The sequence below is a fragment of the Osmerus mordax genome, chromosome 18 (genome assembly GCF_038355195.1).
Source record: "Osmerus mordax isolate fOsmMor3 chromosome 18, fOsmMor3.pri, whole genome shotgun sequence".
In the NCBI taxonomy this organism is placed as follows: Eukaryota; Metazoa; Chordata; class Actinopteri; order Osmeriformes; family Osmeridae; genus Osmerus; species Osmerus mordax.
Window position 1 is genome coordinate 7,163,102 of NC_090067.1, and position 17,099 is coordinate 7,180,200.

General features: G+C 47.7%; 2 protein-coding genes across 2 annotated transcripts in view; one reads left to right on the forward strand and one right to left on the reverse strand.

Moving 5' to 3' along the window:
- The window catches only part of ctnnal1 (catenin (cadherin-associated protein), alpha-like 1), a 32,033-nt gene extending 19,310 nt beyond the window's left edge, over window positions 1–12,723 (forward strand). Inside the window, exons 3-19 of the mRNA XM_067256126.1 lie at window positions 1,896–2,083; window positions 2,529–2,648; window positions 3,581–3,670; window positions 4,044–4,214; window positions 4,385–4,585; window positions 5,323–5,409; window positions 5,540–5,698; window positions 5,859–5,951; window positions 6,923–7,073; window positions 8,067–8,128; window positions 8,234–8,284; window positions 8,613–8,767; window positions 8,908–8,956; window positions 9,572–9,628; window positions 10,408–10,527; window positions 10,967–11,050; window positions 11,177–12,723. Of these exons, the coding sequence (XP_067112227.1) occupies window positions 1,896–2,083; window positions 2,529–2,648; window positions 3,581–3,670; window positions 4,044–4,214; window positions 4,385–4,585; window positions 5,323–5,409; window positions 5,540–5,698; window positions 5,859–5,951; window positions 6,923–7,073; window positions 8,067–8,128; window positions 8,234–8,284; window positions 8,613–8,767; window positions 8,908–8,956; window positions 9,572–9,628; window positions 10,408–10,527; window positions 10,967–11,050; window positions 11,177–11,356 (2,018 nt within the window). The 3' untranslated portion in view covers window positions 11,357–12,723. The remainder of the gene's footprint in view (window positions 1–1,895; window positions 2,084–2,528; window positions 2,649–3,580; window positions 3,671–4,043; window positions 4,215–4,384; window positions 4,586–5,322; window positions 5,410–5,539; window positions 5,699–5,858; window positions 5,952–6,922; window positions 7,074–8,066; window positions 8,129–8,233; window positions 8,285–8,612; window positions 8,768–8,907; window positions 8,957–9,571; window positions 9,629–10,407; window positions 10,528–10,966; window positions 11,051–11,176) is intronic.
- A 6-nt stretch (window positions 12,724–12,729) lies between these two features.
- abitram (actin binding transcription modulator) lies at window positions 12,730–14,679 on the reverse strand. Its single transcript, XM_067256127.1, has 6 exons — window positions 14,400–14,679; window positions 14,106–14,157; window positions 13,844–13,973; window positions 13,647–13,723; window positions 13,465–13,534; window positions 12,730–13,361 (listed from the first exon to the last, which is right to left on the reverse strand). Exons 1-6 carry the CDS (start codon window positions 14,473–14,475, stop codon window positions 13,227–13,229), a joined length of 540 nt encoding a protein of 179 aa, XP_067112228.1. The 5' UTR covers window positions 14,476–14,679; the 3' UTR covers window positions 12,730–13,226.
- Window positions 14,680–17,099: the final 2,420 nt, after the last annotated feature.

Genomic DNA, 17,099 nt, shown 5'->3' on the forward strand with positions numbered 1-17,099 from the left:
AATCCTCCTCCTCTCCCGGTGCGTCGGTAAGAGAGAAGAGTGAACTTTTCTCGACCCACGTTTTCATTGGAAGATGAAGCCAGGTTTGTGATGGAAGGAGAGGGAGCCGTAAATCTCCAGGTAGACAGTGTGGTGAGGGACAGACAGGCTGTCGATACCTCGCCTGAAGGAAAACCTCACCTGTCCTCCCCCCCTCTCCTCCTCCTTTCATCCTTCTCTTCTTCCCCTCCCCTTCTTCCTTCTCTCCTCGCCTCTTCTCATGTGTTCCCCTCTTCCTTCTGTTTGCTCGTCTCCTCCTTCTATGGCGAGCACAGCACCTTTTTAGGGATTGAAGAGAGATGCGATTATATCCGTTTTGTTCGCAGCTCTGCGGCTTCCTGGGATGGAGGGAGAGGAGGACTGGGGCGCAGCACAAGCCCAATGGTACCTTTTAATCTGCTCAATGCTAGTGAGACTAACTAATCACATCCGTTTGTGTGTGTGCAAACTTGGCTAGATTGAGGAGGCACTCTGGTTGGATGTTGAATGTTGAAGAAACTTCCAAGTTCACGAATAAGTACAGTACACACCATACAGAACCTACAAGTCAGGATTCAGCTATGACCATATCATTATTTTTAGATGTACATGTCTATTTGTTCGGAACTGGACCTGGATGGAATCCCTAAATCAGTTAATATCTTCCTTACTGTTTCTGCATGCTGAGAGCCCACTTGTTAAGCAGAGTGGGTGATAGTGAGGAGATAGAGAGAGGAGGAAGAGGGAGGGGGGCAGACTTGGCACCCTCTCACAGGCCTCTGTCCCGGAGCCCAGAGTAGGGTTGAGCTGCTCCAGCCAGCAGGCGTTTTCCAGCCGTTGGGTGTATCAGCTGGTTTCGAGATTCTGGTATTGAAACTGTGGCTGTCGGATACAATCAGTGGGTCAGAGGGGTCTCTCAGAGAGCCCCGTCCAGACCGAGCACAGAGCCAGGCTGCACTGCCAGATAGAAAGAGGAGAGCAGAAGCCTATCTCTTGTATTTCCGAGCCTTTTCTGTCTTTCGTTTCACTCCCGCTTGCTCGCTCCTTTTCTCCTAATACAGGCAATTTTGGCGATGCTCCTTTTTTTGTTGGTTCTCATCTTTTTTTAGCCCATTTTCTGTGACGGATTGTGTGTGAGTGTGTGTGTGTGCATGTGTGTACACAGTTGTCAGTTCATGCATGCGCGTAAGCCCGAATCTGTGTGTGTCTGTATTCGTGTGTGTGCATCTGTGTGAGTGTGTTTGTGTGTGTTCCTATATCTGTGTGTCTGTGTGTGTGCCTGCGTGTCTCTCTCTCTTCATGGTGAAACGCGAGGACACTCCGTGAAACTGTTCAGTCATGCCTCTCGGGCGGGGGCCAGGCCAATCCTGGCCTAGACAAGGCTGGCATAGCATTGCTGCCGTGCCATGCTGCTGAATATAACCCTCCTGTGTGCCAGCCTGTGTGCCAGCCTGTTAGGACGAGATGCACCCAGAGGGCTGCCGGGCAGAAGAGCATGGCACAGAAGCCTCTGTGCTGACGTCGCGGGCACGGTCTGAAATGAGAAGCTGTACGTCTGTGTCAGATGGCAGCTTCGCTGATATGAGGGCCTACGTTTTGAGTTTGAGAAGTAGTTAGTAGAAGTACTGGGCTGCCCCGTCGCTGCTTTGTGTGTGCACGCTGTGCCCTCTGTATCCTCTCTCCACTCGCGTCAACCATAAAACGCGATAGTGTTGTCTACAGTATGGAGGGTTTGAACAGGAGGTCGTGGAGATGTTACTGGACAGTGTGCGGGACCGCACACACACTCCTCAGCTCCGGGCCCTTCAGTCCTACTGGTTGAGTTAGCCAACGGCTGAGATTGGCCAATCCTTCTGACCCCACCCCCCTCCCCCCAGGTGATGCCATCGCCCAGCTGACGGACGTGGCCGCCCCTCAGGGGCCCTCGCTGGACGGGCGCACGGCGGTGTTCAGTGAGCGGGCGGGCATGGTGAAGGCTGCCCGCATGCTCCTCTCCTCCGTCACCAAGGTGCTGGTCCTCGCCGACCGCATCGTCATCAAACAGATCATCACCTCGCGCAACAAGGTACACACGCACACACAAACAGACATGTACGAACATATAGGCACACTCGCATACAGACATATTTAAGACATCCACAAGCCTACAGACCCTCTCAGGTACCCACAGGCATACAGACACACACACATATAGACACACACACACACAGAAGCTGGGCAGCGTCTAATCATCTCTTGTTAGGCTTGTTTGGACAGACATGCGACAGCCCTGCTCCCTATTACCAGGAAATGCAATTACAATCTCTTTCTACCCCCTGTCTCTGTATGGTAATGGTGTGTGTGTGCATATATCTGTTTGGCTCTGCTAGCCGCAATCGCTTGAACCCTTAGCTTTCAAGATTACGCTCCATCTGAAATGATTTATATCACATAAGAGAATAACACACACGAGCTGAGTCGTAACTAATCATGTAATTCGTGTTGAGGTCATACAGCTGTGGGTTTTGCAGGTGCTTGTGACCCTGGAGCAGTTGGAGAGGGTGACCACCTTCCAGGAGTTTGTCCAGATCTTCAGCCAGTTTGGAAACGAAATGGTGGAGTTCGCCCACCTCACTGGAGACAGGCAGAATGTGAGTTCTACTTTACTGTCTGTGAGGAAGTCACTCACTTTAACGTGTCACTGAGTTACGTCAACACTGTTGTTGTGTATTGGAATGTTCTGTCGGGTAGTAATATTATATTATTAACCTCCTCCAGTCCTCACTGGAGTCTGTTTCTCTCTCACATTCTTTCTCTCTCTTACTCACACACACACAACATCTCTCAGATTTCATGTACTGACACTAACTCCACACAATCCGATCACTTATGACTCACAGCTCTATCTACGTCAGACTGCGTCGTTCCTGTTCGACCTGAAGTTTCTAATGCATCACCTGAGATGGGGCCGATTTGTCAAACAAAACCGTTCTTTAGTTATTTCCCTTTTTTTTAAGATGAATCACCGAATGTTCTGTAATGGCCCTCCCCAGAACCAGTTTCATACAGTCTTTCTCACACATTCAGACACACACTCATTCCCTCCCTCTTTCTCTCTCTCTCCTCTCTTTCCCTTTCAATCGCTTTCTGTCTCCATAACCCTCCCTCCCTTCCTTTCTCTGTCTCTCCTCTCTTTCCGCTCTATCTATCTATAAAAGCCCTAGCACTGCCAAGGAAATATAAACATAAGACCATCTAATCACATCAGCTTGGTAATCCTCAGCTGTGCGCCTGGAGTCAATACTTCCAACTCTCCCCCCTCCCTCCTCTAAACAAACCCCTGTATACGTGTGTGTGTGTGTGTGTGTGTGTGTGTGTGTGTGCATGTGTGTGTGAGAGAGAGAGAGAGAGAGAGAGAGAGAGAGAGAGAGAGAGAGAGAGAGAGAGAGAGAGAGAGAGAGAGAGAGAGAGAGAGAGAGAGAGAGAATGGTGTGCCTTTGGGTGTGTACGAATGTGCATGAGTGTGCGTGTTTCAGTGTGTGTGTGTGTGCCACAGCTCTAACCTCGTTGCCTGGTCCTGCAGGACCTGAAGGATGAGAAGAAGAAGGCCAGGATGGCAGCAGCCAGAGCTGTACTGGAGAAGTGTACCATGATGCTGCTCACCGCCTCCAAGGTACACACACCAGAACACACACATACCTCACACGCACACCTCAACACACACAGGTCACACACCTCAACACACACACCACAACACACACACCTCACACACCTCAACACACACAGAACACACACACCACACACACCTCAACACACACCTCACACACAGCTCACACACAGGTCACACACCTCAACACAGACACCTCACACACCTCAACACACACACCTCACACACCTAAACACACACAGGTCACATACCTCAACACACACAGCTCACACACAGGTCACACACCTCACACACACCTCACACACCTAAACACACACAGGTCACACACCTCACACACACCTCACACACGGTGTGTCTGTGTGTTTCTCCTGCTCCTCAGACGTGTCTCCGACACCCAGACTGTGACTCAGCGAGGATCAATAAGGACGCCGTGTTCCAGCGCATGCGCTGCGCCCTGGAGCAGGTCATCGACATTGTGACGGACGCGCGGTCCAGCACCGAGGCCAAGGTCCTGTCAGTCAGCATCAACAACGGCATCAAAAACTTTAAGGTATTTGTTCCTCCCTACAGACATGACTTTAAAAGGAGTAATCCCATCAGTACAATGCCTGTTCAAATGGAGCTGAGCTATGCCAGGACTGTACTTGCTTATAACAGTTTCCTGTGTGTGTGTTTGTGTGTGTGTGTGTGTGTGTGTGCGTGCGTCTCTCTGTGTGCCAGTCCAACGTGGAGGGTCTCCGTGAGGCCCTGACCTCCCTGCCCCCCCAGAGCCTGCTGGGACAGCTGGAGCAGGTGGTGGAGAGGACTGAGGACTTCACTGACTCGGCCTACACCAGCCACGAGCACCGGCAGGGCATCCTGCAGCTCTGCCAGCTCACCCGCGACGACACGCTGCAGCTCATGGATGCCGTGGTGCAGGCGGTAGGTCGGAGGTCCCCGGGAAGCATTCATCTTTATCGAAATGTGTAGATTTGCACCCATATACACACACACACACACATAGATAGGCCACGGTATGTTCTCTCCTGTCGTGGTAGAGACAGAACCATGTTCTCATGAGAGCCCTCGTCCGTTTTGTTCCGAAAAAGTGACAAGCTGGTGACACACCGTCCACCCACTGAAGGTTGGCATTCAGATTTGGTACTGGAATGTTCCGTTCACTGTAGAAGGCTGAATACACTGATTGAAAAGACTACTTCCTGCTTTTCTGTCGAAACTCGAAAGAGAATCATTGAACTTCCATCTGTTCAGCACAAAAGCATTGCGCATGTTCTATAATTGGCTAGTTACGCTTCTGAAGGATGTTTTATTGGTTTTCAGTGAAACACTCCCACTGTCTGCTATTGGCTAGATTTGAATCACTGGATTTGTTATCTGTCATGTCTGGTTAGTCCAATATTCAGTCCATTCTTTGTAAAAAATGTGACTATCTGAAATAGTAAGTCTACGTTAAAATGCATCTTGAGTATTCAAGAATAATCTTGACTGAGATTTCCAAGAAATCTTAATTGAAATGGTATGAACTCCAGCCTGCCTGACATGACCCGCCTCTTCAGAGTCTTTTCCTGTTAGCAGCCTTGGCTAACCCTCCTCTGTCACCTCACCTCTCACCTCTCCCACTTCCTTCCCCTCGTCCGGGTTCCTCTGGCGCGAAGCAGCAGTCGCATCACGCCCAGGAGGCCACCGAGGAGGTGGAGCTGGCCATCCTGAAGACCTGTCAGAGTGTCAGCGAGCTCCGACGAGAGGTGAGCTCCCACAGTGTACGCCAGAGGTCTCTGCGAGGACGTTTGAAATTGCACTTAATGTCACGAACCTTCTAGGATGTAGTCGTCTTGACAATAGTAATGGCCACTCCTCCTCCCCCCCCGCCCCCAGCTCCACAAGGTGGCAGTGGGACGTGCCACCCAGCTGCTGAAGGCTCACTCGGATCACCTGCCCCTGCGGGCACTAAAGGCCGAGGGGGCCGAGGGCAACCTGGAGGCTGTGGCTCAGTACGCCCGCACCCTGACCGAGCAGAAGGAACAGCTGGTGGAGGTAGGAGTGTGTGTGTGTGCACTCGTGTATGTGTAGTCAGACACTGTACGTGCTTCCGTATACGTAGATAGGTACCTCCGTCTTCAGGACGGAGAACGCTGTGTGTCGATGTGAACCTTTGGCGGTGTTGTGATGTGGTTCTGGTTCGGTCCTGTCCCAGACCTGTCGTCTGCTGTGTCACGTATCCGGGACGGAGCCTCTGGAGATCACCTGCATCCACGCCGAGGAGACCTTCCTCGTCATCGGCCCCCAGGTGAACATCACGTCGACAAACATGTCAACAAGTCTGCTGGTGTTTACGGCAATGTGGGGGCACAGTGTTGAAATTGTGTTCACGCAGTCCACGTTCATTCACCGTAACATAACTGGGACATCGATGCGGAGGTCTGACGAGAAGAAAATCGTGAAGAAAGCTTTTGAAGCATCTCTAAAGTTGCCTAATGCGTTGCGTTGATACAGCCAAGAGTGTGAGCATTTGTTATCTCGCTCTCCCAACTCTGTGTTATAATTATGCTCTCCGGGGTGGGTGGGGGGGTGGGGGGGGGGGGGGGGCTGATACCGTTCCCTAATTATGTTCTCTGTCCCCAAGCCTCAGCCATACTTAATTATCTGCCCAGGGTTGTCAGGGGGGATGCCATGATCTCTCTTCTGCGTTAATGTCACATCCTGTATGACCCTTCTGTAATGACTAAGCTCCCAGGTTCTAAGGTCAACCAATCAATAAGGTCACGGGGGGGGGGGGGGGGGGGGGGGGATGTGGAGAATGTGTGTGATATCTATTTTGGCCAAAAGCAGTAGAAAGACCTCCCACAGGGTTAATAGCCAATCAAATGCTGAGCTGCAGAGTGCAACCTGGGTCTGAGCGCTGGTGAATTGTGGTTGTCGGAATATATTTCTGTTGTCGGTGTCAGATGATGTCATCTGCAGTAGAATAGAGTCAAAAAGACTGCATCAGAGATCAGTTACATAGAGCAGGATACAGTAGAAACCCTGCCATTGCAATTTTGGAGCCGAATACTGTAGCATCAAACCAAAAATAATAGAGTAGATCATAGCTGAACTACCCATGCTTATGCTGCTTCTTCTTATACAAGTAAACACCACAAGTCTCACCCTTCCTCCCTCTCTTTCTGTTCATCTATCTCTCCCCCACCTTCTCTGACTCCCCCCTCCCCATGCCACCCCTCTCACCCTCTCTCTCCAACCCCCCTGCCGCCACCTCAGATCATCTCCGCGGCCCAGACCCTGGCCCTGCACCCATCCAGTAAGATAGCCAAGGAGAACCTGGAGGTGTTCTGTGAGGCCTGGGAGTCTCAGCTGTGTGACATGGCCTTGCTGCTGCACGAGGTCAACGACGTGTTCGAGGGACGCCGAGGTGTGCGTGTGTGTGTGTTTAAAGACTACTGGTGATTGTATGCATTTACTGCAGTAAATGCATACAATCACCAGTAGTGATCTGCTATGCAGCTGTACGCTGTAATACAAGCCAATGTATGCTAACCATTTACTGGCATTATTTATATTCTCATCACGTTCGCTCTCTCCCTTGTAGCCCTTTCTGCAATATAATGAATGTGAGGTCATTTGGGGTGGGACACAAGCACGAGACATCTACTTAGCATAACGTACCAACACATCCTACTGTTACCTCTCAGGGTGCAAGTCAACTGCATATTCACATCAGCTGTCTTTGCTCTGTTCAGAGACAGCTCGTCTCCACACTGGTCTTGTTAGTATTCTCCAGGCCTGTCAGACAGAGAGCGAGAGGCTGCTCAGATGAAGGGGTTATCAGCAGAGAAGAACAGGCTGGATCTGTTCTAGCCTGACAGCACGCGGAGCCCCGACTAGACACCGTTTTTTATCTTCCAAATAACTTTCCTTTCTTCTCGATGCCAGCATGGTTCATATCATCGGTTCTAACCCTTCTGAAACCCTGCGCACACACACACACCCCACCACACACACACATGCACACCACACACACACATGCACACCCCACCACACACACATGCACACCCCACCACACACACACAAAGTTGTGGTGTGGGTTGGGGTGAGGTAGAAGTTCAAGTTTGCTGTCACAAGACAGTTTGATGACTTGTAGTGAAGCATGTTTGTTCTGGACTCCTACCAGTCCTCTGCCCCAAGTGCCCTTCTAGTCCCACAGATGGACATGGACAACATTCTGTAAATACGGCTCCACACAGACACAACTGCTCCAAGCGTGCTCTGGAGAAAGAGAAAAACGCAATCAATCAGACTCTCGCTCCGTCGTTCTCATTCTCTCTCCCTTTCGTTCTGTCGCTCTCTCGTTCTCTCCCTCTCTCCTTATCTCTGTCTCTCATTCTGTCACTCTCTCTCGTCCCAGGTGATAAAAGAGCATACCTGTCTCTTCCCAGACCAGGGGGGAGTACGACATTGTGTGACCCAGTGAGTCATGGATACGTCACACATTTTACACCGCAACTTTTCTACTCTTCACGACATCTTCAGTGGTTTGCTCCACTCATCACACTCCCTTGTTGTGCTTTGCAGAAACATTCGGCGAGCCTGAAGACTGCCAAAGCTGTCAAGCTGGACGCTGAGGTATCGTGTGTCTGAAACATTCATTCTTTAGAGTAGCACGATGTCACGTCTCACATGCTCTCCTGGCCTGACAGGTGCATTCATTCCAACAAGGCGCCAATAACTTGCTGACTTCTGGAAGTAAATTATAAACGCACTGTGGGAATTGATGACGGGAGAAAATGATTGATGGATTCACTTTTATGCGAGCCAGCGCTTCTACAGAACTGTGAAATGGATGTGCAATTTCCCAGATAGAGAGGATGTTCTGGTACAACCTGGGGTCTACATTTCTCTCTCTCTCTGTCTCTCTCTCTCTCTCTCTCTCTCTCTGTCTCTCTCCCTCCAGGAGCAGACCACCATTGCAAAGCTGGGGCTGGAGCTGCGTCTGCTGTCGTCAGACGTGGACTCTGAGGTGGAGAAGTGGGAGGAGCAGGACCATGACGTTGTGCGACACAGCCAGAGCATGGCCAGCATGGCTTACTCCATGTACCTGTTCACCAGGTACACACAACCTGTACAAGCTCACCGGCTCCACCACATCTACTTACACCCCATTTGTGCTGTCGAAGGGCTCACGGCGCTCTCATTCATTTGGAGTCCACTTTAATCCTCTTTTCCTCTCAATTTCCTGCGTCGTCCAGGGGGGAGGGGCTACTGAAGACTACCCTGGATCTCTTCCACCAAGCCGAGGTGTGTACATGCCGCCATTATCCATGTCTTTCTCTCCCTCCTCCTCTCCATCTTCCCTCTCTTTTTCATCATCCTCCTCTCCTTCCACCGATCCTTTATTATCGGTTGGGATTGAATGTGCCCAGGCCTCATTAAGGGAGTCGTGCGCTGGAGGATGGACGCCTTATTTAGAGCTGGAGGCCAGTCTTGTATCTGTGCTTCTGGATGAGTCCCTGGCTAGGATCCTGAGGCCGTCACTGAAAGGATGAAGGGAGAGAGGGGGGAGAGAGAGGGCCCCCTCTTGGTTCTGCGCTGAGGCTTTTAGGACACACAGTTGCACACACATACAAAATGGTTTACATACACACTGAGACTCACTCTACACATCATGCTAACTGGTATTGTTTATCCATTATTAGGTGATTACACTGTGCAAATATTTAACCTTTACATTTTAATGTTATTTGTTGGTTGTTGTAGAATCTCTTAATAGCTGGTTGGGCTTACTGGTGATTGAAATGAATGGCCAATCTCTTCCATATAAGTATTTAAAGTAGGTACCCCCCCGCCCACACACTCACACACTCTTTCTCTCCCCCCCCCTCTCTCTCCCTCTGGTTCTGTCCTCGTTTGCAGGTGCTGTCTGAGGAAGGACTCCAGCTGTGCTCATCTCTTCACACTTTCTCTACCCAGGTACCACACACACACACACAAAAACCTGCACACGCACACACATTGTGGACCACCTTATAAATCACATTCGCTGGCAGGAAATGAATCCTGTCACCCAGATGCAGTCCTCTTGTGTGTGAAATCAAAGAAACAAGAGAACAGCCGCCTTGCTCTCTTCCAGCCCGGGGTCTCACAGTTTAATTAAACCACCCTTTCTGACAGCTATTAACGACTGCCATCCGTCTCAGAGGGACGGGGAGAGTAGAAATGTGGTTATTGGCGCTGGCTAACCCCGCCCAGACGAGGGCACCGCATGCTAATACATAATCAACGCGCCCAGCTAAAGCTCTCATTTGATTAATTACATCAAAACAAACAGTAGCAAATTGACTTTTTTTTTATATATCCCCCTCTCCTAAACTCCTGGATGAAACAAGCTGGTAGCCCACCTTGCATGGCCCAAGACAAATTACAAAGTTATTTATGCAAATTAACCCAATTAAAGTTTCTTTGTGTCACTAAGAGGTACATTAGTGTTAAAACTAACTAGTCAAACTCTCTGGGAAAGCAATATCTGTACCTGGCCACATGTAATTAGACCTGCAAGTCTGTTGATATTATAATAGACTAAGGTTATGGTTTGGGTTGGTGGACGGTTCGGTTTAAATTATTAATATTATTCTGTTTTTGTTCTATTATAATCATAGTTATTCAATTATTGACAAACAATAGTTAAACATGAGTGGAATTTTCATGAGAGTCTCTGATGAAAGCGTTTCTGAATGTTTTCTTCCCCTCAGTTGATGGACGAGGAGAAAGCAGGAGTGATGTCAGAGATGGAGAAGCTGCTGGCATTGTGCCAACAGCTGCAGCTGGGCACCAAGGCGCCAGCACAGGGCAAGTCTGCCACCTTCCAGAAGGTACGCTAACTGGTGTGTGTGTGTTTGTCTGCGTGTGTGTGTGTCACACAGGAAACAAGAAAAAGCACAGAACTTTATCAGCCTCAATGAAAAGCTTTTGGACATCAATGAGCTCAGATCACCTTGTCAGAGGTTAGAATGCATATGAGCTGATAAAAAAAATGACATCTCTTCCATTGATTGATGTTCATGTCTTTCCTGGACATTGTCTGCACTTCCACGTCATTTATTAAGCAGACAGCCTTATCTATCTGTCTGTCAGACACCATCAGGGGGTTCTGGTCAGGAAAACATCTTCACCAAGAGACCCTGGCCAATCAGACAATAGATTATGTGCCCATTTGTGGGTTGTGTGTGTGTGCACGTGTCAGAAAGAAGATTGTGGGTATGTCTGTGTGTACGCGTGCATGCAGGCTAATCCCTCTGTGCACCTGTGCAGGTGGACTCCTCCATACAGACCACTAGAGCCATGATGACTGTGGTGGTGTTCCTCCTCCCACACTGCAACAGGCTGCTCCGAAAGGTGAGACCCACTCGCCGTCTGTCCTGCTTACTTTCGTGCACAAAGTGATGCGGTATGTCAACAGTCCACTCAAATGCCATTGGCCAATGTTCTTTCCTCTTCATCCCTTCATCTGTAACTCCACAGTACAAGTCAGAGAGGAGCAGTCTGGGTTCTCCTCAGGGCTGGAGGGAGAAGCAGACCTCTTCACCCGTCAGGGGCAATGCCTCCTCCGGCGCCACGCTCAACGTCAAGAACAGTAATGGCTTCGGTGTCAAGTCCCTGGAGCAGCACATGGCTAACCTGACTTTCCTGGAGAGCAAGTAGTCCAGCGGTGACCCCCATCGTGACCGCTGACCCCATTATCTATTCCTGTCAGGCCTGGTTCCAAAACCAAGATCAAATACCATCAAGTTTTCATCTTTGTTACAGTTGGATTGGTTTTTATTGTGTTGGAGTGATCCAAATCAAATTCACTCAAATTCAAGTATTTGAGAATAGTATTTGACCTGGGCTTAAAGTTGTATCTGTAGGCCCTGGTCCTGGGTTTGTTTATGTAGTCCCTGTGTAACTGTTAGGGTGTAGGGTGTTGCTAGGTATGGGCCTCAGAGCCCCCAGTCACAGACCCACAACTGCATTTCCAAACCTTGGCCACCAGGGAGTGGCATGGAGACACATGCTCACTGCTCCGACAGGCTCCAGTTGTTCCATCCTGTCAACCCTGGGTCATTCGGTGGTGTCCTCGCGGATGATGAAATTGAGTTCAGCTTTACAAGAGGGCGAAGGGAAGAGCCTACATGGGAGGCTTCTTCAGGATCTCAGCAGTGCACACCCCCCCCCCCCCCCCCTTAACTATGTGCCTCTGCTCTGTGACCAGCTCATTTGCTTAGTAGTGTACTGTAAACCGGGTAGCACATCTCAGCCAAATGCACACCTATGAAAAACCTCAAATAAAAGTATGCTTAAAATATAAAGATCAATGCATGCATTGCCAAACTTCTTGTCGTACCGTGTCAGGTCAGACTGGGTTAAAATTGTTTTAGCCCATATCACACGCTAAACAGATACAGGGTCATAACATGGGCTTAGGCACAGAGTGTAAACGCGATGCCAACGATTTTATGCCAAATAGGAGTTTAATGAACAGATGAATCACTTGGCTTGCTTATCAAATGAAACGCAAAGCTCTTAATACTCCAATTAAACCAGAAGCGGATGTTATTTTAGCCAGCTTTGTACTGTCTACAGCATTTAAATCATTATCAGTGTATGGTTTGATTTGATTTTCCCCCCCAAATGAAAGCCTGAAATGACCTAGTTGCTGTGTTAAACCCGTGGTGGTATTGATTGTAAAAGTGGTTCTCTCTGAAGTGTACATGTTATGAAGGCTATCAAGTAAAGACTGCTGGATAGACCACTGTGTATTATGTTGTATGCTGGTACTTGAAGAAAAGATGTATAAGAATGTCTTTCCAGAGGTAATAATGATGGTTGTGGTACTATGTCTGGGTGTGGAGACAAACAACCATCCACAGTATCTAAAGCTTTAGAGATGTGATGAGTGAGCAGCTAATACAGGAGTGATGATACAGATATGTGAAGAAATAGCTCTAGTTTTGGACCAGCTATCCTTTTGACAGTTGAATGATTGCTAAACGGAGACTCAAATCAATAAAATAAAACATTATTTTTCTTATGAATTGGGTTGGTTGTGTTATTTATTGATGTAATCATGTACACTGAAAGAAAAGAAAGATTCTGACAGCAGGACTGGTGCTCTGCCTATTTGGTGTCCAATGTAGCTACATAATTGCTCTCTTTTACATTTAATTACTCACATGTTAGCTCCCTTGTATATGTCCATGTATGTTAAACATAAACAACTTAAAATATTTTTAAAAAACTCTTTCTTAACCATTAACTGACTTTCAAATATGGCACGTTTTTAAGGCCAACAAAATGTATCCGCAAAGATCTACCAAATCCCCAACAGTCTGGGCTGATCAGACATGCGGTCCCTGGGTCTTGATGCACTGTCTATCCCTACAGGCTGCAGTCCATTCATCCAGTCATGGATGGTAACACGCAAGTCTGGTTGGGAGGGTCAAGAGGTAAAGGACTCCTCCTAAAGTCGACCCAGGAAACGGCACCTTGGAGCTGGGGTGAGAATGACGAGCCCCTGGGACTGCGTTGTTCTTCAGCAAGGCTCTGGTTGGCTGGCTCGTTTGGAGACCACGCTCTCGTACTGCTCTCTGGTCAGGAGGCTCTCTGTGATGCTCTTGCTCTCCTCAAACTTAGGTAGGATGACGGCGATGTATCCCTCCGTGGAGGGCTACTCAAGCAAATGCAGACAAGACAACAGACAAAACCTAAATCCTTTAAACAACGTGGGCGTTAACAGCTAAGAACGGACCTAGTTTGTTTCACAATCTCACCTTTTCAAGTAAAAGGCTTGGCTTTTCAAGTATGTCCTCGTTCACCTCGAGGAGGCGGCCCCTGATACAGCTGAGAAGACCATATCACTACATTTATTAAGTGGGAACATTAGTAACACGAATCAACGCTAGCTAGCATGGCTATTTTCTACCAGAGCCCAAATCAACAATGGAGACCGCACCTGTAGATGGTGTATTCTGTAGTGTCTGTGCAGGTTATCCTACACAGAGGAGCGAAGTCTGTGAGGAACTGGCCACCCTGATGACAAAAACATGAACTCTTTAATAGTACACAATTTGTCTAAATCTGAGGACAGGACACAAAGTACTTGTGTCCTGACTTGGGCTGTTGCTACGTGAAGCCAGCATAGATACATACTCTCTTAGATTTCCCAGACACTTTGTTCTCCAGACGACTGCAGCCAGCACTGATTTGATAGTTGATGCTCTTGACCGTCCGACCGTCTTGAAGTATAGGGTGTGTTTCTGCCAGGGTGATAACGCATAGTCTGTAGGAAAAGAGAAAAACCCACAGGCTACATATGTAGTTTACTTTTACTGAATACATAGTTTTGTGATTTCGATGCAAGATGTTCAATTGATACTTGCACACATGAAGAAAGAATGTCTGGGGCATATACCTATTTGAGTGCTGAAGGATGCAATGGTCTTCACAAGGCTGGCCCTTGAGATCTAAGTATTAAATAACAAGATAAAGCTACTTAACACGCTGAACAGTAAACATTTGTTTGAGCGGATTTTTTCAAATGCATTGGGTGCAGGTAAGAAAATCTAAAAGTCAATCGTGTTTGAAAACAAATAAAACGTCAGTAGTTATTGCCATGGACAGACAGCTGTGTTAAATAACCAAGTTAACGAGTTACCAAGCTATCGCTACAGTAGCTGTTTTGCTTCACAAGTTGACATCAACTTACCCGTTTTATACCATCGTGTGTAGTACCTATCAATGACAGATGGAAACTTTTTGTGTTCAGGACTTTCTTCTGACATGGTTAGAGAACTTAAATTACATTACTTTACAACAAGGAATATTATACGAATAGCTCACAATGAGCCTGGTAACGCTGGGCATTCAAAGGTTAGCACTGTTTGCTGAATGCTCCTGGCGGAGTATTAAACATGTGGTACGCCTGGTCCGTGCGCGATAAGAACCCGAAATCTATGCAGACGGAGTGTCTAAAGTTCCGGACCGAGGTGAAGTTAGTTTAATATTCGACATTCGTCTCACATTTTGAAGACGCTACTTTGCAGCGACCCGTTAGGGACCGGGTGAAAACTACCCATACAATTTTGAAAAATGATGACTTTTATAATATTGTTATGAATATAAAACCTCAAACGGACACCATCAGACACAGGTCTGGTATACTTTCACATCCTTTACATTTTCGATTAAGTTTCAAACTGAATGATAGAAAATTGCTCATCTCTGAAAATACCATGAAATCCTCAATAATCGTAATAATTTTTTCAGAATTGTACTGAAAAATCTCAAATATACTCCACATTATTCTAATAAAATTTGGCCTACTTCCACACCCCAGAGGCACACCGATATGACTGAACTTCTGACATTATTACAAACTCTACATCTGCAGTCTCAGGAGAAAAAGGACCAGATTATCAAGCAACTTCAAATCTCCATGCAAGTAAATTATTAGGAATGAGCGCAGCAGGCGTCTATGAACAGGTAATTGTTTATCTTCCTTTTTTTATGTCGTTGGCAGCTGTTTTGAACAAGGGTTTCACTGTGAGCAGGGTGCCTTTTTAAACATTGTTTGGACTGACGTTAGATTATGCCAATAAACGTTCTACTACCGCTGACCCCCATGCACCACTAGAGTGCAGCACAGTAATAGATTCAGTAGAAGAGGTTGTTTGTGTCTCACCAAAGAGTGTGGTTGAAGGGTGACGCATAACATCCAACAGAGATGAAGGATTCCAGTTTGCCTACTGAGTCCAGGTTTAAAGGGATGCTGGATCTTCAGTAGGAAAAGAGCAACTCGTTGATTGTTTTTGCCAAGTCTAGATAAGTTGAAGGAAGGATCAGTGGTGTCCATGTTCATAGACTGTAGTCCCATACTGTGCATTTCCAGTTTAGTTAATATCAAAAAACACTCAACTGTTAATGATTCTCGCAGGCTGCGTCCATTAACATCCTTTCCACATGAGCATGTGTGTATCCAGGAGCATTACGTCATGTTCAAAGGATTTGGGGAGGAGCATGCAGAGGGATTAAGAGAGGGAAGAAGGGGTGAAAGAAGTCAGAAAGGAGTGAGGCAGGGAAGAACACAATTTATCATCACTATAACCAACCAAAGCAACTTACTATAGCACCTACTATAGAACCTAATATAGGTGTAGACTTGCTACTTTCCTACTGAAGATCCGGCCATTTAGACCCTGAATAAATAGGCAAGCCAGAATCCTATAGCTCCTTCAAAGGCTATGCAACACCCTTCAACCAGAAAAGGGAAGTGAGAGAGGGAAGAAAAGAGTCAGGGAGCAATGTTTCCCTCGAGAAATAGTCTCTAATGCCGACCGGTCAAATTCCACACATAACTGGGCGTGACTCTTAGTCACTATGTGGACCATCCACAGGCAGCATCTTTCTGTTGCTGTGGTTGGGTACTTTGGTAAGGCACTTTAGGTGATGACCTCAAGCCAGCAGCACAGTTAGACGTGAATCAGAAAAATCTTCCATGTATCTCATGTCTACGTGCTTGTCTGTTAGGCAGTGGAAGGTTTTGTGGTTTAGTCTTTTTTCCACTACTCTTTGGGTAGCAGTTACAGTCTGTAACTGATGCTATACTGAATAGTTACAGAGAGAAGAAAAAGTGGACATAAATACAATGAGCATCATGTAGACAGAATAGAAGAAGCTGGGGTGAGGGTGGACGGATACTGTCGAACAGCACAGTGACACCTGTCTGCAGACTGGTATTCTCTCTGCCACCAGCAGAGGTCAGAGGGTACGTGTTTGTGTGTACACATTCATTGAACACATGCCTGCATGTGTCTTGGCGTGTGCATGCGTGAACATGTGTGTTATTGTGACGCTTCCAATAGTACATCCCGTCTCCAGCTCCACATCCAGCTCTGCATCAGGAGAGCCTCCAGCTGCAGACAGGCTTCTGTGTGTGTTCGCTCCACGTCAGCTACTGATGTAGCAGCTCAATCTGTTTGTTAGACTGGCTGGCTCTGGGCCGAGCGTCGTTCTCTTTCTGGGTGGAAGTCATCACTCTGCGCACTCCACCATGCCTGCCAGGACTGTGGCTGACAAGGTTGAGTTAGGGTAAGAAAGATAGAGAGGGAGTGTGTGTGTGTGTGTGTGTGTGTGTGTGTGTGTGTGTGTGTGTGTGTGTGTGTGCGTGTGTGTGTGTGTGTGTGTGTGTGTGTGTGTGTGTGTGTGTGTGTGTGTGTGTGTGTGTGTGTGTGAGTGAACGTGTGCGTGTGTCAGCTTATCAGAATCTGGTGAATGTTAACGCATAACGCTGCTGAGTGGAAAAAGATTGTTTCCTGATTTCACATGCCACGACGGTCCAAGATATGTTTTCAATCATTATCAACGGCAACTGTGAGTTGTTGCTTTAATACTGCTGGAACACAAGTGT

Coding starts and splice junctions, on each gene's coding strand:
- abitram (XM_067256127.1), bottom strand. CDS start 14,475: ATGTCAGAAGAAAGTCCTGAACACAAAAAGTTTCCATCTGTCATTGAT. Junction 13,724..13,843: donor TGTCTGGGAAATCTAAGAGA/GTATGTATCTAT, acceptor TTTTGTCATCAG/GGTGGCCAGTTCCTCACAGA. Junction 13,535..13,646: donor ACAGAATACACCATCTACAG/GTGCGGTCTCCA, acceptor TGGTCTTCTCAG/CTGTATCAGGGGCCGCCTCC.